The 23,597-nt window shown below is 36.8% G+C and overlaps 1 protein-coding gene across 1 annotated transcript in view; it reads right to left on the bottom strand.

Moving 5' to 3' along the window:
- Positions 1 to 1,586: 1,586 nt before the first annotated feature.
- Positions 1,587 to 23,597, bottom strand: part of LOC149843065 (NADH dehydrogenase [ubiquinone] flavoprotein 1, mitochondrial-like) — a 32,266-nt gene continuing 10,255 nt past the window's right edge. Inside the window, exon 3 of the mRNA XM_089999572.1 lies at positions 1,587 to 3,278. Coding sequence (XP_089855698.1) covers positions 1,827 to 3,278 — 1,452 coding nt within the window. The 3' untranslated portion in view covers positions 1,587 to 1,826. The remainder of the gene's footprint in view (positions 3,279 to 23,597) is intronic.

The following is a 23,597-nucleotide window of genomic DNA, read 5'->3' on the forward strand; positions in this document are numbered from 1 at the left end:
GAAAACAATCAAAGAACTTTATCGAAAAATAGATGTCAAAAATTCATTAGAGAATTTGCCAGAGAAAACATGTTCGAGAGAAAGGAGTTGGGGACCACAAAAAACCAAGTTTGTGTAAAAAAAAAAACTCAAATGAAAATGATCGCTTTTGAAAAAATAAAACATCACATTTAATGCTTGTACGAAGCTTCACAAAAATATGGAGATTCACATTAAAGTTTTGAGAAAATTGTGAATCTCATGTAATATGAGAATGTTCGAAAAGTTCACAAATGAGGTCACAAAATTTGCATATACGAAGGATGTTTGCAAATCATCTTACAAAGGTCATGATGACGTTCGCAAATGAGTAGGGACATTCACAATTGGTGTTTGCAAATGTCAACACACATTTGTGAAGGTCTTCAAGGAGTATTTAGTTAAAGGAGGTTCACAGGTTTTCTTCGTGAAGGTCGTACGATATCTACGAAGGTCATGTTGTATTTACAGAGTTCCTATAAGAATGTGAAAGTCGAGGACATTTGCAACATCTATTTGTGAATGTCATATTGTATTTAGAAAGCTCGTTGAGGAGTATTTAAGTGAGGATCGCATGTTATATTTTTTAAGGTTGTACCACTTTGCAAATGTCATATGTTATTTGTGAAGCTCGTTAAAGAGTATTTACCTAAGTGAGGTTCACAAGTTATATTCTCGAAACTTATACTTTATATGCGAATGTCATATTGCATTTGTGGAGCACCTTAATGAGTTTAATGAGTATTTACTTATGGTTCGCAAATTATATTCGCAAAGGTTGTACTATATTTGCAAAAATCGTACTGTATTTATCAATGTTTACAAAATCTCCTTTTTATTGAAAGGTTGTGTCATGCAAACCTCAACAAGTTCGCATGTGCAAAGGGCAAAAATGTCCTAAAAAGTCAAGAATCAGTGATTTTGATATGCCAAAAATTGTCAAATTGATAGGTATTTTAAGAAACATGCCATTTTGCAAGGACAGTACAGTCATTTTATGTTCTTTAAAAGAGTCCTTATTGTACCTTTAAAGTTATCATTAAACTTGTTTAAATGGAGACATCATTAAACTTGTTTAAATGGAGACATGCAAACTAGGATAAGCAAAGAGAACTAGGCGTGATCTTGACTCATAAGATTTCTTGGATAAGCATTTGAATTGTAAAGAAAAGCTAGTAATATTTGCAAATAAATCCCCTTTTTGTAGTCAAGCTAGGCGTTGTCGTTGATGAGGTTGTTGTGCTGATTAAACTTATGGTTTCCTGGCAATCAGTTTGTAGAGAACATAAACTGGCTGGAGGATGCAATTCACATGATGGAGAACTATGAGCATCATTCCTTACTATTGTTTTTTTCTTTTTATTCGCTGGTATCACAGATTATGGTAAATACAAGTCTATATTATCAGAAACCAGTATGTTGCTACTCATTTCAGCAACCATGCCAAATCACATGGTCTTAGTTTTCCAAACATAAAAGGAAAACAGTGTTTGTGCAGTCTACACTATATATGGAAATACTAAAATAGTAATAGAAATGGACTTTACAGAAAAAAAAAAGAGATCAAAGGCATGAAGAGTCCACCTTATCACATGCATTAGATCAATTGCATCAGTAATTACAATTGAAAAAGAAAGGAAAATAAAAACCCCCGTTACACCAGAAAGGCCATCGGGAAGCAATTAAAATTTATCTTCATTTTATTCCACAGAATCCGTGATTAAGCACCCTAAGAAATGAAAACAGCACAAAAAGAGCAATGGATGATAATAATGACTTCTCTTTAAATGCCACCTGCTTTATTTGACTCATGCAGCAGCAGCCTGCATTAGTTCTCTCTCTGCTCGCTCCCGAATCCGCCTTTCCAGTTCTGGTCTGAAATGACGGATGAGGCCCTGGACAGGCCAGGCAGCGGCATCACCCAATGCACAGATGGTATGACCCTCAATTTGTTTAGTCACCTCCTGCAACATATCAATCTCCTCCAGCTTTGCATTACCAACCTTCAGTCTCTCCATGATCATCCACAGCCATCCTGTTCCTTCTCGGCATGGTGTGCATTGGCCACAACTCTCATGCTTGTAGAAGTATGAGAGCCTTGCAATTGCATCCACAACATCTGTAGATTTATCCATCACGATCACTGCTGCAGTCCCCAAGCCTGACTGCACCGCCTTAAGCGCATCATAGTCCATCAACACGTCATCACAAATATATTTGGGTAAGAGAGGAACAGAAGACCCTCCAGGAATTACTGCCAACAAATTGTCCCATCCACCTCTTACTCCCCCACAATGCCGCTCAATCAATTCTTTGAGGGGTATGCTCATCTCCTCTTCCACAGTGCATGGCTTGTTCACATGACCAGACACACAAAACAATTTCGTACCAGCATTGTTCTTTCGTCCAAAGCTAGCAAACCATTCTGGACCCCTACGTAGAATAGTTGGAGAAACAGCAACTGTTTCCACATTGGTGACTGTAGTGGGACAACCATACAGACCAGCATTGGCTGGAAAGGGGGGCTTCAATCGGGGTTTCCCCTGTTTCCCTTCTAAGCTCTCCAACAGTGCAGTCTCTTCACCACAAATATATGCACCAGCACCAAAGTGGATGTGTACATCAAAGTCGTAGCCTGATCCACATGCATTTTTGCCCAAGAAACCTGCCTCGTATGCCTCTTTTCTTGCCTTTATAAGGTTCAACCTTTCATTTACATATTCGCCCCTTATGTAGATATATGCTGCACTTGCACGCATTCCTACTCCAGCAATCAAGCACCCTTCAAGGAGTTTATGTGGGTCATGACGGATAATTTCTCTGTCCTTACAAGTACCAGGTTCACTCTCATCAGCATTCACAACGAGATATGAAGGGCGACCATCAGATACCTTGGGCATAAATGACCATTTGAGACCAGATGGAAAGCCAGCACCTCCACGGCCACGAAGACCCGACTTCTTCATTTCATTGACAATCCAGTCAGAACCTTTTATCACCAGATCCTTGGTTCTGTACCAGTCACCCCTTTTCATGGCACCCTTAAGGAAAGGATCGTGAAGACCATAGAGGTTTGTGAAGATGCGGTTTTCGTCGGTAAGGCCACCAAAATGGGTTTTCTCAGGTGGTGGGGGTGGAGAGGATGGTGGAGTGCTTGTTGCAGCATGAGTGCTCAGTGATCGATGGGCCAATTCCGATTTCTGGCTGTAACAATGAATGAGGGTGGTCCTCCTGAGAAAAAGAAGGTTCCAAATGCGTCCCTGAGGAACCACATGATAAATGAGATCACTTTAGAACCAAAACACAATATTACATCAGTATGTGATGAAATAACACTATCAAGTCTAAAGAACTTGCAAATTAATTCAAAATTTAGCAACTATGCGAGATTTGCAGTTAAAAATTTCAATCTTTATGTTGAAATATGCAAATGAGACAATTAGCAAAATTGCAATTTATTGCTTTCAGTTACTATGGGTGGATAAGTGAAAATTTTGAAAGAAAAGGTCAACAATATTGAAAGATGCTATAAGCTATGAACTTTTCTGTTGCCTCTTTGAGATTCCTTCTCATTTCTGTGTACGCATCTTCATTTTGATGTCATCTTGCAGATAATAGAAGTCTACAACTTTTGCCAAGAATACTTGTTTAAGAAAAGCCATAAATAGAAGAAATGAGTAATTTTTTTTATCTACAGCACCAAATACTAGTGCCACCAAACAGGATAATCATTTTAAACATTGAAATATTAAGATATGTGAGAGGCTTAGTTGTCAAAAGCGATAGTCAGAGCCTACGCGGAAGACACCTAAAAGGACTAGGTGGGACCAAAAAAATAAATCCAAAAAAGAAAAAATATTACAATAAATAGTTAAATTTGGTAACAAACATATGCTTGTAATTTGTAACTATGGATGAAGTGTGTAATTCAGTGTAACATGCCACAAAATTCATGAAATTGCATAATATTGAACATACACCAAAACTTGGGGCACACCATGCAATTACTCTCTATAATACATATATCCAGATATATATATATATATATATAGAGAGAGAGAGAGAGAGAAATGGGAATTAACATGCCCCTATTTCATTAGGTCACTGTTAGGACCCTCCAAAAATCATAGTTTTTAGATGTTTAATACTAGATCTGTGTTTATGATTGTTGTTGAATGGAGAATTAAGCATCTTTATGCTCAGATGTGTATTTTAAAGAGGTAAAAAAAAAGCATAGGTTGATATCATACTAAAATTTCATGATAAAATGTTCACATTTTTTACATCAAATCATTTGAAACAAGGCCTGTTTCTCAATAAATAAGTATTGATAAACGCATCTAATGGTTCAAATTGGGCATAAAACACCTAAAACTTTGATATTTAGAGGGTCTTAACGGTGATGTAAAGAAAAAGGAGATAGTATGAACCTCTCTCTCTCTCTCTCTCTCTCTCTCTCTCTCTCTCTCTCTCTCTATATATATATATATATATATATATATATATATATATATATATATAGAGAGAGAGAGAGAGAGAGAGAACTGAAAAAACATATTTTATGTGTGTGTATATGTTCGTGTGTGTCAAAAATATATGCATACATGTAAACAACAAAAATAAAAAGGAAAAAGGATAAAAAGGGAGAAAAAGAAGAAGAGAGTAGAGAGGCGAGAGGAGAAAAAAAAAGAAGGAAAAAGGAAGAAGAAGAGGAAAAAAAAGAGAAGCCGGAGGGGTGAAAGGAATAGGAAGAGGAAAAAAATAAAAAAATAAGGTAAAAAAAAAAAGAAGAAAAAGAAAAGGAAAGAACAAAAAAGAGAGCTTTTGGAGCGAGAGAAAGAAGAAAAAGAAAGAAAGAAAGAAATGAAACAAAAAATACATAAAATGACAACAATGTCTCTGCGGCCTAAGCAGAGACAACCTAGGTCAAAAAACAAGGCCCTACCGCCTATATCAATAAGCCTAGGCGGTGGCCCGAGGTCTAGGCCGCCAATCCTAACGCCTAAACTCATAAGCCTAAGTGATGACCCTACGCCTAGGCAGCCTAGGCGAAGCTTAGGATGAGAAGGTGACTGGCAGTGGCATTTGAGCCTAGATGTTCTTTTATAAGCATCTTGCTTCAGCTAAGATTGCAGTATAACCCAATAGAAAACCAAAATGAAAATAGTTATTTCAATCTGGAAATATATAAGCTTGACCTGGTCTATACTTTGGAAGAACTATTAGTGGTAGGTTCCATTTTATTTTTGTTCTACTCCATGGTGCAAAGGCCACAGATTATTTACACTGTGAGTTAGGACGACTGCACAGTACCTTAATTATAAGATTACACCGACCACAAACTGGCACCAAGAATCAGGATTCAAAGGTACCACAAGTGGAGTAACCAAAGTTGGACTTTAAGATTACTAATGTCCAACCTCGAAACCAACCTGGATAAGTTGCAAGTTACAATCATAGAGGCCCCAATGACTAGTCTATTGTCCTTTACACATTCCATAAATTCTGCAACCATAAAAACAGGAATACAAACTAAAATTGTGGGCACATCAAAGAATCTTTATAAACATTGATGACTTCATGTTGCTCAGATAGAGCTTTATGAAAATAATCATGTTGCTCAGATAGAGCTTTATGAAAATAACCAGAAAATAGCTAAAGCTAGAGTAACAAGAAGCAAGAGTCCTTTGAATTGAGGAGGTACACTTAGATGGACTCGATCCTATAAGAATAACTATTCACCATAAATGACTATAAGAATAACTATTCACCATAAATGACACAAATAGCAGTCATAACTATTGTTGTTTGTAAGCTAAATATGTGCACGCATCATCTGTCAAATAAAATTCAGGCAATTTATTTATTACTTGTTGAATAGCTATTTACACCTTTCTGTTGTGGCATCTATTGTTACTCTGTAATGTAATCTTTAGAGTTACGAAAGACTAGGTTGCCAACTAATACGATTATGAGAGAATAAAAATTTATAGTGGGAAATCCAGTTTTTCATCAATATTTGTTACAGATATCCATTCCTCCATAAAATTCATCTATGAGTATTAGAAAGTAGAAACAAATGAAAAACCCTGCTCAATCTCCTGAGCATAGTACTTTATATTGGTGGCATATGAGTGACGAGAATGGGCTTACACTTTTCTTTTCTTTTTCTTTTGAGAGAAAGGATTGGCTTATACAGGATCATCCATTATAGTTGCTCAACCCAAAAGCATCTCGTCAGAAAATAAAATAACGAAAGAAAATCCTAAGAGTTATCATGCAACATAGGCAAAGCATTTTGACTTCTGAGAAGTGTTATAGAAGAGTAGGTTCACATTTTATACACTATCAGCATATACAAAATATTTCTTATCATCACATTGCATGTAGTGAATACCCTAAATGTACCTCAAGAAAAGCACACAATACCATCAATGTCTTCAAGATTGACACCAAAAACATAAAGCTGGAAATCATTGGAATGATCTTGGTCACCGAGTGTAATATTGGAATTCCAGTTAGGTGTGTTAGTAGTGGCATCATTATAACTGAATTTTGTAATTGATTGCAAAAAGGTGAATTAAACAGTTTCAAAGCATAAGGGCGAAATCAAGAGCATATGTGACCAACTTGCAATGATCTAGCAGCCTGTAAATGATTTTGACGATTATATGCATTACAAGGTCTTGGAGATGGTTATGAATTTTTCATGACTATTTGTGTATGCTAAACCATATCCAAAACCTTTTAAATTGCATCATATCTTACTGTTGTTATGAAGTATACGGAAATACAAAAGAAAGTAAACACGCACTACTACAATCCTAATATGGGACAATACACAAAGCACTAGGGCACTGTTACAAATCTTCTCTGGAACCTGCGTGAGAGAAAGAATAGGAGAAAGATAACTGCGGCTGTCACGATTTCAATAATAGAAATTGTGACCTAAAACTGTGCATATATATGTACATTAATAAAAAAAGGTATGGATCCGGGTCTGGTGTATCCAGACCCGAGATTAATAAAAAAGGGTTACATGGCTCAGCTCCTCTTGTACATGATCTTTACATGGATCGGGTCGGATCCTTTGCACCTTTTTCACCCCCTCCCCCCTCAAGTTGATCATGGTTTTGGACCATGAACAACTTGCTTTTAAGCATCCAAAAACAATCATTTGTTAACCCTTTGGTAAATATGTCTGCAACCTGTCTTTCAGTACTGACAAACTCAGGCTCAATCTCTTTTTCTTCACCCTTCTGTCTCACAAAGTGTTGGTCGATCTCAATGTGCTTGGCACGACTGTCATGTACTGGATTGAATGACATGTTGATAGCACTTTGGTTGTCACATAGTAAGGTAGTGTGGGAGATCTTTTCTCCTACTTTAGTTAGTAGATGTCTGATCCATGTGACTTCGGCAGTAGCAGTAGCCATGGATCTATACTCAGCTTCAGTGCTTGATCTAGCAATAGCCTTTTGTTTTCTACTGCTCCAAGAGACTAAATTTCTTTCAATGAAGGCACAATATCCTGATGTAGATCTTCGTTCGTCAGGATCTCCTGCCCAGTCTGCATCACAATATACAGTAAGTTCGTGCTCATCTTTGCCATATGACTGTGGTAAATATATCAATCCATCCTCAATAGTCTCTTTCAGATATCTAAGGATCCTCTTGACCGCTTCCATATGTCCAGTACGTGGCGCATGTATAAATTGGGACACTTGATTGACAGAATAAACAATATCAGGTCTAGTAAATGTGAGGTATTTTAACATTCCTATTATGCTGCGATACTTAGTGGGGTCATCACACAGATCTCCATCATGAGCGCTAAGTTTTTGATGAAGCACACTCGGAGTTCCTAGAGGTTTGCAGTCTTTCATGCCTGCCTTGCTGAGAACATCTACGGTGTACTTGTGTTGAGTAAGTGTCAAGCCATGAGCCTGGTTATCAACTTCTACACCAAGGAAATAACGTAGAACTCCAAGATCTTTCATTTTGAACCTCTGACCTAATAAGTCTTTTACTTCTTGTATGTGGTCCGCAGAGTTTCCTGTGATGATAATATCATCGACATAAATTAATAATAGAGTGGTCACAGGCTGACTTTTAAAAATAAATAATGAGTGGTCCAGCATGGAACATGAAAATCCATGTTTCTGAATCTCTAGCGAGAAGCTATCAAACCAAGAGCGAGATGCTTGCTTCAGACCGTAGATAGCTCTTTTTAACCTGCATACATGGGTTTTACAATTTTGTTCTTGATATCCAAGGGGTTGCTCCATGTATACTTCCTCCCTCAAATCCCCATGCAAGAATGCATTTTTTACATCAAACTAACTCAACTTCCATCCATGTTCAACAGCCAGGGAAATGATAATTCGAATCGTTCCCATTCTTACAACCGGACTAAAGGTCTCATCATAGTCTTGCCCTGCTTCTTGAGTGAATCCTTTTGCTACAAGCCTTGCCTTATATCGTTCAATGGTTTCATCTGGCTTGTACTTTATTTTTTAGACCCATTTGCATCCGACAACATTTTTGTCAGGTGGTTTGGGAACAACTTCCCAGGTTCCACATTCATGCAAGGCTTGCATTTCATCATTCATGGCTTCTACCCATTTCATAGAAGCGGCTGCCTGATAATACATGATGGGATCTTCTTCCTTATTGATGGCAGTTAAAAACAGTTGAAGATCCAAGGAGAAGTTGTCATAGCTAACCCACCTGTCAATAGGATGTCGTATGCGGTTTGATTTTCTGACCTCAAGAGTACGAGAAGGAGTAGGATTGGCGACTGAAACATGATCTGAATGGCTTGATGTTGTCAGTCTCTGTCTAGAATAGACAATGCCTTTGTATCTGCCCGGTACTTCCTCTGCATTCTGTGACCCCGACGTCCCAGTGTTCTCAAACATCTCTTCTTCTTGTTGCACGCAATCTGACGAACATGCTTCATTGGAGCCAGCAAAAAGTTCTGAGCTCAGCCAAGGATAGTAAACTTTAGTTGACATATTCGTTGTGTCAGCTCCGTGATCAAAATTTTGTTCATCAAAGACAACATTTCTTGAGATTCTGATGTGTTTGTTGGTGGGATCATAACACCTATATCCTTTGTAGTCATCTGCATATCCCACAAATCTACACTTTTGGGACTTATCCTGAAACTTGTTTCTCAGGGACTAATCAATATGCACATAGCAGACACATCCAAAAACACGCAGATCATAATAACTAGGATGAGCTCCAAAAAGACAGTGATAAGAAGACTTATTTTCCATAATAACCATAGGCAGTCTATTTATCACATGCACGGCAGAATGGAAAGCTTCTGTCCATAGGTTGATGGGAAGATTGCTGTCATGAAGCATACTCATGACACTTTCAACGATATGCCTATGTTTTTGTTCAGCAATTCCAATTTGTTGAGGGGTGTGAGGACAGGACACCCTTCTTCCTATTCCGTTATTTTGAAAAAAAGAAATAAAATCACGGGATGAGAATTCCCCACCTCCATCACATTGGAAAAATTGAATGAACTCAGAAAATTGATTTTTGACAAAGAAAAGAAAATTTTGAAACAAAAAGAAGACTTCCGACTTATTTTTGAGGAAATATATCCAAGTATATCGAGAATAGTTATCAACAAATATTAGATAGTATTTGCTCCCAGATCCAGAGGCAATTGGGGCAGGTCCCCATACATCAGAACAGATTATCTCAAAAGGTTTTGAAGCTATCTTATTAATGGAATGAAAAGGCAATACATGACTCTTGCATGAAAGACAACTGGAACACTTGTGACTGTTCTCATCCCTATTGAGACTTCCTTTTGGAATGAGATTATTAGAGACAAGTTTCTCAATAAAATGACTCCTACAATATGTTAATCGACTATGCCATAAGAATGGCTTATTACATTCAGAAATACTAAAAACATTAGTAGAAGAGGATGAACACGACTCTAATGAGGGATTCGAATTCAGATGAACAGGGCGCACAGCATGACATGGAGCTTCTTCAAAGACATACATATTGCCTCGTCTCTTTCCTTCAGCGAATGTTTCCCTCGTGCGTAGGTCCTTGACCTGCACAGAGAAGAGAGCGAATTCAACTGAAGCATTATTATCATCAATAAGTTTGGAGACAGAGACAATATTTTTCTTAATGTCAGGAGCATGAAGAACGTCAGAAAGAGTAAGAGTGGAATATGACATGGGAATGACAGTTTTTCCAACATGAGAAACAGGATGGTGGGATCCATCTCCAGGGACAATCTTACTTTTTCCAAAATAAGGAATAGGGTTAGAAATCTTACCTGCATCACCTGTCACATGAGTCGCTGCCTCTGAGTCAACAAACCAAGTGCCTTTATCACTCTGCTTCAATTTCAATTCTAACAAGGCAGATATCAACAGATCTTTAATCTCTCCACTGTCTCTGCTATTTGAGAACTTCCTTTTGGTTTCTGTCTGTAGACCCTTTCCTTTATTCTCTGGATTATGACAACAATTCGCCTTGATATGCCCTTTTTTGTTACAAAGGAAGCAAGTAGGGATGGATCTTGATCCCTGCGCCTGAGCTAACATATTTGGAGTGGGAAGCAGACCACGCCCTCCGTGTCCACTTCGCCCTTGTCCTCCTCGTCCTCTACCATAAGTCACTCCTGTGGCAAAAACTTCTTGAGAATTTGTGTGAATGTGAGATTCTTCAGAGAATCCTTTCAGAGTCATCTCATACTGAATCAATTTTGCTCGCAACTCATCAAAGGTAGGAAGGGTAGGGAGACACAATAGTGAAGTGACGATCATATTGTAGTCGGATCCCAATCCACTCAGAGTCTGTTGCACCATATCACTGTCACTCATCGCGCATCCTATAACTGCAAGTTGGTCTGTGATAGTCTTCATCTTGTTCAGATATTCCATGATGGTCATGAAATCTTTTCTCAGCATCTGAAATTCCCTCTTGAGAAAAACCATTCTTGCCTGCGAAACTTGTGAATATGTTTGAACCAATTTCTCCCAAAGTTGCAGAGCGGTACAATTGTCGGGAATTGCAACAAGGACCTCTTGGGACAGGGTAGAAGTGATATATAGAACCACTGACGGATCTTTCCTTTCCCAGTTGAGGTATTCTACATTCTTGACATACACAATTGAACTTACTCCTTTGTCATCTTTTTCTTCTCTCGTAACAAATTCGAGTGGAGTGGGAGTGGTTCCATCCAGGTGACCTAAGAGACCTTGAGTCCTTATAAAAGGGATGATTTGTCTCTTCCAAATCAAGAAGTTTGAGGTAGTTAACTTTTCAGAAACGAGTTGATTGAGAAAACTTGAAGAAAGATTGGATGAAGAAGAATGAAGATCCATGAAGAAAAGAATTTTAACAAGAAAAGGAATTTTTTTGTTACCAGAGTATTCACAGAGTGCTCAGTTTGCAGCCAGAGAGGTTTGTTGATCGCCTTTTTTTTTACGACTGAGTAACCTCAAAGATTGGCGACCAGTGGCAGTCAGAAGAAAAACTGAGTTTTCTCTTCTATCGTCTGTAAGGTTGGATATTTAAGCAATGGGAATTTTTTTTTTACAGACTGTATTTTCAATGTGAATCCCACCCATGACAGTCAGAAGGAATATGATACGAGAAAGGACAAATGAAACAAAAAAGGAATGAGAATCGAATCAAATAAAAAAAATGTCACACAGCAGGCTGGACAGCGAAAGAAGTTTAGAATCTCAGATTTGATGTCTCAGATCTGACCGAACTTCACGATCAGATTTGGATATCCAGTCCAAGTGAAAAGAAGGGACACGCAGGAAAAAAAAAGATTTGAATAAAGAATGAAGAATAGGTTGGGTTATAATTTGATCTTGACGTTTCACGTGAAACAGGAGATTACGTGGAACGAGCTTTTCCTCCTCTTTTAATGCACAGGGTTTTCGTGAACCAAGATTCACGTGAACTCCTCGTGAACAACTTAGGGATTCACGTGAGACGTGAATCCACTAAAAAAAACTGGGAAAGAAGGAAAGGGAGAAACGAGAGATGGAGATTGGGAATGAAGATAGAGAAAGAAGAAACCTGAAGGAGAAAAGAAGATGGGAGATGAACGAATCCTCAAACCTTTGATCTGTCGCACCTTTGGAATCCTCTTCAACCCCTAGATGGGTCTAAGCTCTGATACCATGTTACAAATCTTCTCTTGAACCTGCGTGAGAGAAAGAAAAGATAGGAGAAAGATAACTGCGGCTGTCACGATTTCAATAATAGAAATCATGACCTAAAACTGTGCATATATATGTACATTAATAAAAAGAGGTATGTATCCAGGTCTGGTGTATCCAGACCCGAGATTAATAAAAAAGGGTTACATGGCTCGGCTCCTCTTGTACATGATCTTTACATGGATCGGGTCGGATCCTTTGCACCTTTTTCAGGCACTACACAACCATAAAATGCATACACAAGACTTCATTAAGCCTGGGGCGCAAGGAGTCATGGGTGAGAGCGCCTCCATATTCTCCAGGAGGCTCTCGTGCATCATCAAGGAGCAGGCAAATATCACTCACAAGTTATGGATAAAAGTCCCAGAGAACGCAAAGATGGTGTTGCGTGCGGCAATTTATGTAAGTATATTGACTAACTATATTTTGATAAACAAATTAATCCATAAAAAAAGTGTTACTAACTGTATTTTGATAATTTAGTATAGGCTTAATTTGATTTAGACAAGAATATAGCTGAACATCGTGCTATCGTGGATAAGCAGCTTCAACTATCATACTCAAGAGGTTTGACGAAGTAACAAAACATCCTCACAAAAGAGTCTACTCTTAAGTGTGAAAAGGAATTTGTAACTTTTTCACCGGAGACTATTGAACGATAAATATTGCCTATATATTCTTAAGTAAATAAATGTTTAAATTTTTATATTTTCGAAAACTAATTGATCTTCCTTTAGTTAAGAGCGAATGTCGAAGAAAAATTCCACGAATAGAGTAAAACAAATGGTCCAACATATGAGTAGATCGTCTTCGTACATTCAGAGGTTTCATTAAGGGTAAGTTTCTTATTCCCTAGGTTTTGTTTTTCAAATATAGTGTTAAATACGTTTGATTCAATAGATTCTAAATTTATTATTTGCAGACTGAAATGAAAAGACAAATCCGACAACGAGTGCATTGTACAAAGAGACGCACACCCATTCAGATCGCACGACATTCATCTACAGCGATGTAGAAGACACCTTTGTAAGTAACTCACACTTTGTAGTAGCGAAGCAAAAGCCACATTCATTCATTCTATTTTATGCATTATCATTAGTTACTGATAACCAAATATTAACGTTGTGCAGAACATGTACTCTATGGAGATTGAAAGTGATGAAACATGTTCTTCACAAGGAAGCCTGTCGATGTCACCAAGATATATTTGTCAAAGTCCTCAATGAGCGATCTGAAGATGTGAGAGGGATGGGTGCATTTGTCATTTCATTCAAAGGCAAAGCTCGTGTTTCATAACTATCTTCTCAGCTGGAGGCGAAGCATTCAGAGCTCCAACAATTAAAAGAAGAACAAAGAATGAACCGAATTCAACGAGTGAGAGAGAGAATAACGGGAGCGACTCCTTTAGCAACTGGAGTAAGAGAGAGAAGACCGGGAGCGAGAGAGAGAAGAAACTAGGAGCAGTTGCACACCTTTATAGATTCTCTCAGACAGAACCCCCTATCATAGATCTCTCATATTTTCTCGTAGATAAGACCGTCAGATGTCTATTTGTTGGATGAACATGTCAGTTTTTTATATCGTGTTATTCTCTAAGGACACGTGTTTGTTTATATCTTCCTTTTTTGTTTGGCCTGTATTAATTTTTACCATAATGAGATATTGTAGTTAGTGTGAAATTGATTATATATATTTAATTTATTTATTTATTTATTGAATTGAAGTTAATATCTTCTTGAATGTAAAAAGATGTTTTATTAATGTTATCTTTATGCTTTTTCATATTCTCATGGAAGTGTAGAAAAAGGCAAAAGCATTATCGAGCCTTCAATTGTAATGCGATTAAAATATTTGTAAATTATCAAATTGAATTCTCGTACTGCTATCAGCATCATTAACATTGTTATATTTGTTTCTTTTTCTTTTTATTTTTTTTTAATTGTCAGATTGTACTTATTCTTGAAGTGCGTTTGTTGCAGGTTTAGAGAGGTGTAGGGTAGGGGGAGTTGGAAAGGATGTATGTTTGTTTTTTGAAGTGTGTTTGTTACAGGTTTGGACAGAATGTAAGGGAGGGGTTTCATATTCTCATGGAAGTGTAGAAAAAGGCAAAAGCATTATCGAGCCTTCAATTGTAATGCGATTAAAATATTTGTAAGTTATCAAATTGAATTCTCGTACTGCTATAATCATCATTAACATTGTTATATTTGTTTATTTTTATTTTTTTTTTAATTGTCAGATTGTACTTATTCTTGAAGTGCGTTTGTTGCAGGTTTAGAGAGGATGTAGGGTAGGGGGAGTTGAAAAGGATGTATGTTTGTTTTTTGAAGTGTGCTTGTTACAGGTTTGGACAGAATGTAAGGGAGGGGTTAGAGAGAATGTATGTTTGTGTTTTGAAGTGTGTTTGTTGCAGGTTCAGAGAGGATGGAAGGGAGAGGGTTAGAGACGATAAATGTTTGAGGAGGTTGGAGATGATGAATGTTTATATTTTAATATATGTTTCAGGATATATATGTTTATATATAAACATACACTAGTGTTTATACATCCTGAAACATACATTTAAATATAAACATATACTTCAAATATATATTTGAATCGAAAAATGATCATGTTGTACGACAAAAATGACACGTTTCATGAAAGACCTTGAAATTTCAGAAATTTGTCTATTGTCTAAAATTGCAATTATTGTTATTTTTAGGACCCTTTTAGCTTTCGCAACTATAGTTTTCTGAGCGAATTTCCTCCATATGAGAATTTTCTTTGTCTCCATCGGAGGCCGCCTCAGTCGACGCTTAATCTCCATCACCCTGTTAAAAACTAGTCTCCAGTAGATCCCCTAGTGCTACGGGTATGGCGAATTTCACTGCGATTGGAGGAGCCACCACTTGGCGGCGGAGAATGGCCTGAGTTTTCTTATGGAAACTCGAAACCTCACAAATAACTGGGTTACCACACATTAAAAATTTATCAAATTCGCATAAAATAAGTGTGAGCAAACTTTCTTTTAAACTTGAACCGAGAAACATCGCAAATATTTGAGTTACCTCGCATAAAAAATGTAATAACGTCGCATAAAAAATTTGCGATTTTTTTTTAACTTGAACCGACAGAATTTTTTTAACTGTGTATAACTGTTTAGTTATACACTGTCGGTCCCAAGCCCGGATAAAAGAGGAGGGTTGTGGTAGGCCAGTGACAGTCAGCATAAAAACTTAGTCATACCTTATGAATATGAACCAAATTGAGAATTTCGTTGGGGCGTTCCCTACTAAACGACGTGTTGTACTCTATAGGCCCGGAGGCAGTGATAAATGGGCAAGGGTTGCTAGGTCGTCACCCAGAAGCGATGCGTCACACCGGCGCCCGGGTGTGGTGTCAAATAGGCAAGGGTTCCCTCACTTTGTTGGACGGGTGGGGGTAAAGAAGTTAGTCCAAGACCATAAAATTAGGTTAGCCACTTGGAACATAGGGTCTTTAACTGGTAAGTTGGTAGAGTTAGTAGATGTTATATGTAGGAGAAAGATTGATATTTTATGTCTACAAGAGACCAAATGGGTAGGTGAGAAAGCAAAAGTGATAGAACCTTGGGGATATAAGATTTGGTATACAGGAATAAATAGGAATAGGAATGGAGTAGGGATTCTTATGAGTCATGAGTTTATAGATAATGTAGTTGAGGTCCGTAGGAAGGGTGATAGGATTTTACTTATTAAATTAGTATTAGGTACGGATATTATTAATATTATTAGTGTTTATGCACCTCAAGTAGGTTTAGATGATTCCATTAAGCGTCAATTTTGGAAAGATTTAGATAAAGTAGTATAAGGGATATCTTATGGAGAAAAGCTTTTCATCGGCGGTGACCTTAATGGACATGTAGGCATTAGTAGGGATGGATTTGAGAGTATCCATGGAGGCTATGGTATAGGAAAAAGAAACGAAAGTGGAGAAAGGATTTTAGATTTTGGTTTGTCTTATAATATGATCTTAGCAAACACTTGGTTTAGGAAGAGGGAGTCTCACCTAGTAACATTTAAAAGTGGGGTTAATACGAGTCAGATAGATTTTTTCCTACTTAGAAACAGAGATAGGGGTTGTTGCATCGATTGTAAGGTTATACCGGGAGAAAGTGTAGCTACACAACATATAGTCTTAATTATAGATCTTAGAATTAGACAATGCCGCAAAAGGGATAGACATAGGATAGATCCTAGAATTAAGTGGTGGGCACTGAAAGGAGCTAAACAACGAATGTTTGTAGAGCAGGTAGTTAAGGAAGTTGATTGGTGTCTCGAGGAGAATTCAGAATCAATGTGGAATAAGATAGTGGGTGGCATGAGAAAGGTGGCTAAGGAGGTATTGGGTGAATCTAAAGGCGGTGCACCGCTAGGTAAGGATACATCATGGTGGAACGAGGATGTCAAATTAGATATTAAGGTTAAAAAAGAGTGTTATAGAAATCTAAGTAAGAGTCGTGATAATGAGAATTTGGAGAAGTATATGATAGCAAAGAAAAAAGCTAAAAAAGTAGTTCGAAACGCGAGGGATAAGGTATATAAGGAGGTTTATGATAAGTTGGATACCAAAGAGGGCGAGAAGGATATTTATAGGCTTGCAAAGATGAGATAAAAAATCGAGGGATCTGGGTATGGTTAGATGTATCAAAGATGAAACGCAAAGGGTTTTAGTCAAAGATGAGGAGATTAAGGAGAGATGGAAAGATTATTTTGATAAGCTATTTAATAGAAGTCATGCTCAGGATCATGGAGACTTTTTCATTCATTTTCATGAGATGAATTGTGACTTCATGTGCAAGATTCAAAGGAAAGAAATTGCAGAGGCTTTGAAGAAAATGAAATCACAATTTGGTTTTATGCCTGGAAGATCAACTATGGAAGCTACACATCTTCTTAGACAACTTATTGAGAGATATAGAGAGAGGAACAAAGATTTGCATATGGTTTTTATTGATTTGGAGAAGGCATACAATAGAGTTACCTAGGGATGTTCTCTGGTAGACAATGATGAAAAAAGGTGTTTTTCTCAAGTACATTAGTATAATTAAAGATATGTATGAAGGAGTAGTAACCAATGTTCGCACTTGTGGAGGGGTGACAACAAATTTTCCTATAACGGTTGGGTTACATCAAGAATCTGCTTTAAGCCCTTTCCTATTTGCTATAGTGATGGATGAGCTTACGAGATCAATTCAAGAAAATGTGTCGTGGTGTATGTTGTTTGCTGATGATATTGTTTTGATTGATGAGTTTAGAGCTGGGGTTAATGCTAAGTTAGAATTATGGAGACAGACATTGGAAGCAAGAAGTTTTAAGTTGAGTAAGAGTAAGACAGAATATATGGAATGTCGGTTTAGTAAGCAACGAAGTAGTGATGGGAGTGTAGTGAAGCTTGGTGAGCAAGAAATACCGGTGGATGATTGTTTCAAATATTTGGGATCTATCATTTAAAAGTATGGAGAAATTGATGGAGATGTAAATCATAGGATAAAGGTTGGGTGGATGAAATGGAAAAGTGCAACTGGAGTGTTGTGCGATCGTAGAATGCCATTGCGGTTGAAGGGAAAGTTTTATAGGATGACTATTAGGCCCGCTTTACTATATGGTACGGAATGTTGGGCTGCCAAGAGACATCATATTCAAAAAATGAGTGTAGCTGAGATGCGTATGCTTAGATGGATGTGTGGAAATACAATAAAAGATAAGATTCGGAACGAGGAGATACGTAAGAAGGTAGGCATTGCACCCATTGAAAATAAGATGAGAGAGAATCGTTTACGGTGGTTTGGACATATTCGGCAAAGGCCTAATGATGCTCCAGTTAGAAGGATGGAAAATGGGAAAATATATTAGTTAAAAGAGGTCGGGGTAGGCCTAGGAAGACATGGATGGAGATGATAGGAAAGGATATGAATGCTTTGAACCTCACCGAGGACATGGCATTGGATAGAAATGATTGGAGGAGAAGGATTCATGTGGAAGACCCAGAATGATTTTTTTTTTTGGTTCATATCGCCGACCCTAATTGTTTTGGGATGAAGACGTAGTTGTTGTTGTTGTTGCTGTTGTTGTTGTTGTTGTTGTTGTTGTTGTTGAACCGACAAATATCATAAATACTTGAGTTACCTCGCATAAAAAATGTAATAACGTCACATAAAAAATCTACAAAATTTATTTTAGATTTGAACCGACATACCTCGCAATTACTTGAGTTACCTCGCATAAACAATTTATGAAATTCGCATAAAATAAGTGTGAGGGAACTTTCTTTTAAACTCTCGAACCTCCAAACATCGTAAATACCTCAGTTACTTTGCATAAAAGATTCCTAAATTGGCATAAAAAAATTGTGAATTTTCTTTTAAACTCAAACCAACAAACTACACAAATACCTGAGTTACTTCGTGTAAAAAATGTAATAACATCACATAAAAAATCTACGAAATTTCTTTCAAACTCGAACCTCCAAACTGTGCAACTACCTGAGTTACTTCGCATAAAAAATTCAGAAATGTGCATAAAAAAGCTGCAAAAGTTTTTTTAAACTCGAACCTCCAAAAAATGTATTTAAAAATAGGTGACGTCAGTTGGGTCGGGGTGTGGCCTAGAGCCCACTAGCAAGACCTAGATAAGCCAATTATTATTTGAGAAAATTTTTGTTTTTAACCTTTAAATTCGAGCAAAAATCGAACAAAATTCAGGCAAAATTCGAAGGCGAAAATCAAGTATATATATCGTTAGATGCGCCTCATAATTCTGAGCATGTTGGTAACCTATTTTTCTGAAATTGGGTTACGGTTGGCCCAAAAATTGCTTTTTTAAAAAATGACCCTCCTCTATGTTTGCCTTTTTCTGGATTGGATCGAACTGGATCCACTGTGTTTGATCCAAGTTAATATGGATCTGGACCCAGTCCAGGACCCATATTAACTAGGATCTGGTCCAAGTAGAATTCATATAGATTTTGGATAAGGATTTGGATCTTGGATCCAAATCTGGATATGAAATCCATCTATGGCCAATTTAAAACTTTAAAATCAATTTAAAATTTAAGTTGGGTAGGTAGGATATGTTTTTAAATATAATATTTAATAATTAAATATTAAATATTAAATAAAATAAATCTGTGAGAGCTTGGATCTTTGAGTTTGTTTTCGTAATTGTTTTAAAAAAAAATCCACTACTTTTACGAGGTTCAATTGGGGTCGTTATAATTTCTTACCACTCATTTTCTCATGTTTGTTTAGTTGATCCCGATGATATTCATTTACTCATTTACATGAGTCCAAATCTCACGAGACTCAACCAAACATGTGCAGATCATTTGTTTATTTAGACCTTGCAAGCTCATTTTGTGTGTTAGAAATCGAACTGAATCTTTACAACCCAAACACGAGCAGAGCAGCCCGCTTGTTCTTCAACTGTATTGACCCCAATGCTTCGATATTTCATACTTTGAACTCTAAAGTCAACTCAACGACTCAATGAGGACCGAAAACCAGACCGACCGAGTAGCGGTCAACCTTACACACTGCAATTTGCGACTTTTGTTGGACGAATCGAACATCATTTTAATGCCAAAACCGGTTCAATTCCCAAGTCTCCATGTTCTAACCGTGTGAGGCGTTTTGGTCATTTTCCTTTCACAACATACTAACCGAGCACAAAGAGAGAAAGAGAGTGTTCGGATTTTGGGTAAAGATCGACGAAGCTCTCTCCTTCGCGCCCTACTCTACGCACCCTTAAAAGAAACACCAATTCCACTGATTGTTCAGCCAAGCATTGAACTTTTTATACACAATAGCTTTGTACTTTTTGCTTTGGCACTTCACTTCTTTTTTGTCTTTTTAGGTAAAAAAAACTTTTCTATGATTAACTTTGACAAATTTTATCTAAAACATATCACCAATGTTAATACAACAAGTATTGGTAAGAGTTTTTCTTGGGTGAATCTAAATAAATAGTTTTTTCTTGAAAAGACCTCAAGTTACTTTAAAATAATAATTGGAAAATAATTTTCTGAAGGAAAACATCATGATAATATTGCATTAATTTCATTTCAAAGCTTTTTCAATATATTGGGGTATATTGTAATATTTTGGAGTTTTCTCCATTTCTAAACCATGCTTACATCCAGGAATTATGACTTGCTGATTTTTCACCATCTAGACAATTGAATATCATACAATATGGGTAATGCTACACCTACTAGCATAGTAACCTTGCGAAACACATATCTAAGGTTATTTCTAACATTTGAGGCCTATTCTAACATTGGAGGCCTAGATCCAACAAAATAAGAGAGTATAACACAACCATAATTGATTTTCTCACATGTGCATGTGCATACAAACACAAAGGTATGCAAATATGGGCATACAGTTCCACATTTTTAAGCTTCAAAATTTCCAACACCAAGACCCATATCAATGTTCAAACAATAAGGTATATAACTGTAACGACCCCAACTAACCCTCGTAAAAATAGTGAATTTTTTTTTAACAATTACGAAAACAAACCCAAGGATCCGAGGTCTTACAGATTTAATATACCAAACCACAAACAGACTGTGCATTGAATCAGAGAAGAATAAGCAAACTTTATTAATCAATAATAATGTCAAATAAACTAAGACAGTAAAATCGTCTATGTCATAATGAGTCACTCTGTCAAAGAACCAGAAACCAGGGACACAAGGCTCATAGTCTCCAACCAGCAAGTCAAGACATCACTGAGCATCCAAACCTGTAAAATAGTTTCATGAAAACGGGTAAGAATCAAAGTTCCTTGTACGAATTCCTCTAAAAATTCAAAGAGTACAGGAATAGCATAAACCAAATTCATACATCAATTTCAGAGGAATATCGCAACAACATTTTATCACAATCAACTTACCATTCAAGCATTTAACCAAATATCATGCAATAACAAATATCATGCGAAACAGAATAAGCATGAATGCATAAACTAATGCAGAACAGTAAATATGTATTATTCGATGCACAAGCATGAATAACTTATTAAGTTATTTATCAAAGTTGTTTTTACATGCATGTTCATATTAAAATGCATACAAGTTTAATTTTTGCTTTTTCTTAAACTTGTGGACACTCAAAATGGGCACAAACTCCCGAAGTCCAAGTTAGGTTCTCAATTGTAGCTTAACACACAATTTATATTTTATTACTAGGTTTCACACTTGTTCCTCAACCGATATCAGGAATCCTCACCTTCCATCGGAACATTAGGAATCATCACCTAATGTTGGGACATTAATGAAAATCCTCAACCATTGACGTCACTTTCTTGGTATACCAAAACTACAGTTGAGTAAACAACACCCTCATGCAAAGTGGTTGAAATTTCCCTAAAACCATGGCCGGAAGGTGAACCACCACATTGGGTTCATGAGCATAATCGCACACGGAGTTTTAGTATCCTCATGGTCCCCCAAGACCGCTATCCAAGATTTTCACACTGTAAAAGGGACATCAAGGAAGATATTAATTGCACTGTTTGGACTCTTTTACCTTTTCAAATAATTTCAAGTTCTTTACAGAAGAGTCGTTTTGCAAATCCACGTGCAAAACCAATTTCGGACCCTAGCCTGCCCAATTTAATAGTATAATTAATTTTGGAAAACCAATAATTTTCAAAAATAAATTTTGTAATGCATAAATAAAATCAACAAATGGAGCAACACATGCTCCTGGCCGACACGGCCCACAGTGGTTCACATCTGACCACCCAAAGTATCTCAAAAGTGATTTATGCATCTTTTGCAAAATTTCAGTGAACATACAACACACACATTATTTCAGAACATGTTCACAAAGCACATTCAAACACACAACATGAATACACATAAAGCCTAATGCATACGCATGCGAACAGATGCTTGCAACATACATTATCATGATCAATTCCATACATAAACACCCAAACATGCACATGATCATATTTATGCAAACATCAAAATAAACTTCAGATTCATGTGTATGATATGCCTATTTGCAACATGGTATTTGAATACATAACCAATCAAAACATATAATCGGATACATAATCCCGCAACCAACATAAATATGAGCTTGAACACGGCAAAACTGTTCAGATTTACATAGCATGAAACTTAGCAAATTTGGTCACCAACAGATATGATCATATTACAAACCTAGCACACTAGCAAATCTGATCAGATTGCACACACACCCATCGGCAAATTTGATCAGATTGCTCACTCACAACACACTAGCAAATCTAATCAAATTGCAAGCAGACAACATATCTACCAATCTGATCAGATTGTTGACTAACCACATATCGGCAGACTGATTAAACTGCATATGCACACACATCGGCAGTCTGATCAGATTGCACATGCACACACATCGGCAGTCTGATCAGATTGCACATGCACACATAACATGCATTGGCATTATGATCAGATTGCACATGTAGTCTGATCAGATTGCACATGCACACATAATACACATCGACAGCCTTATCAGATTACACACACAATACACATCGGCAGTTTAATCAGATTGCACACACGCAGCATCTTGACAAGTCTGATCAGACTGCTCTCAAAAGGCATAACGACAAGTATGATCAACCTGCTCACAAAAAGCATATTGGCAAGTCTAACCAGCTTGCTCATAAAACAAATCTAATCAATCAATATATTTCCAGAACATGACAAAAAGTCATCAAATAGCAAGGACATAAGGGCTAATGTGTGTGTATATATATATATATATATATATATATATATATATATATATATATATATATATTCGTCATGCATGGCATTAAAAAAAAATCGACGGCATGTATCTCTCACTATATGCATATCCAAAATTAGCAAAAGTTAAACACATGCTTAAAAAGAAAAAAATTGATGGCATGCTCACATCAAATCAAGAAAAGCGACATCTATGAGAATCAAAATATAGATATTTCAGGATTTGATACTCTAGAGAAATCAAAATTTCAAGAAATAATCTTATATATGTATATATACATGAAATCGTTACTTTATGCATGTACACACACACACACACACACACACATATATATATATATATATATATATTTTGAATTAGATTTTCCTTTTCCCTCAAACCTATACATGAACCAGATTTTTTTTATTCCTTTACGTAAAAACTTAGAGAGAAACTTGTACCTTAATCGTAGCGTAGAAAAGATCAGAAAATCGATGAATGTATGGTGAGAAATTGATTTTTTTTACTCTTCTTCAGTGTTGTGAAAAGCGTTGAGGCGTAGCGAGGCGCTCCACCAAAATCTGAGGTGAGGCGTAAGCCTC

Source organism: Nuphar pumila, chromosome 3 (genome assembly GCF_984573655.1).
Source record: "Nuphar pumila chromosome 3, dmNupPumi1.hap1.1, whole genome shotgun sequence".
Taxonomy (NCBI): Eukaryota; Viridiplantae; Streptophyta; class Magnoliopsida; order Nymphaeales; family Nymphaeaceae; genus Nuphar; species Nuphar pumila.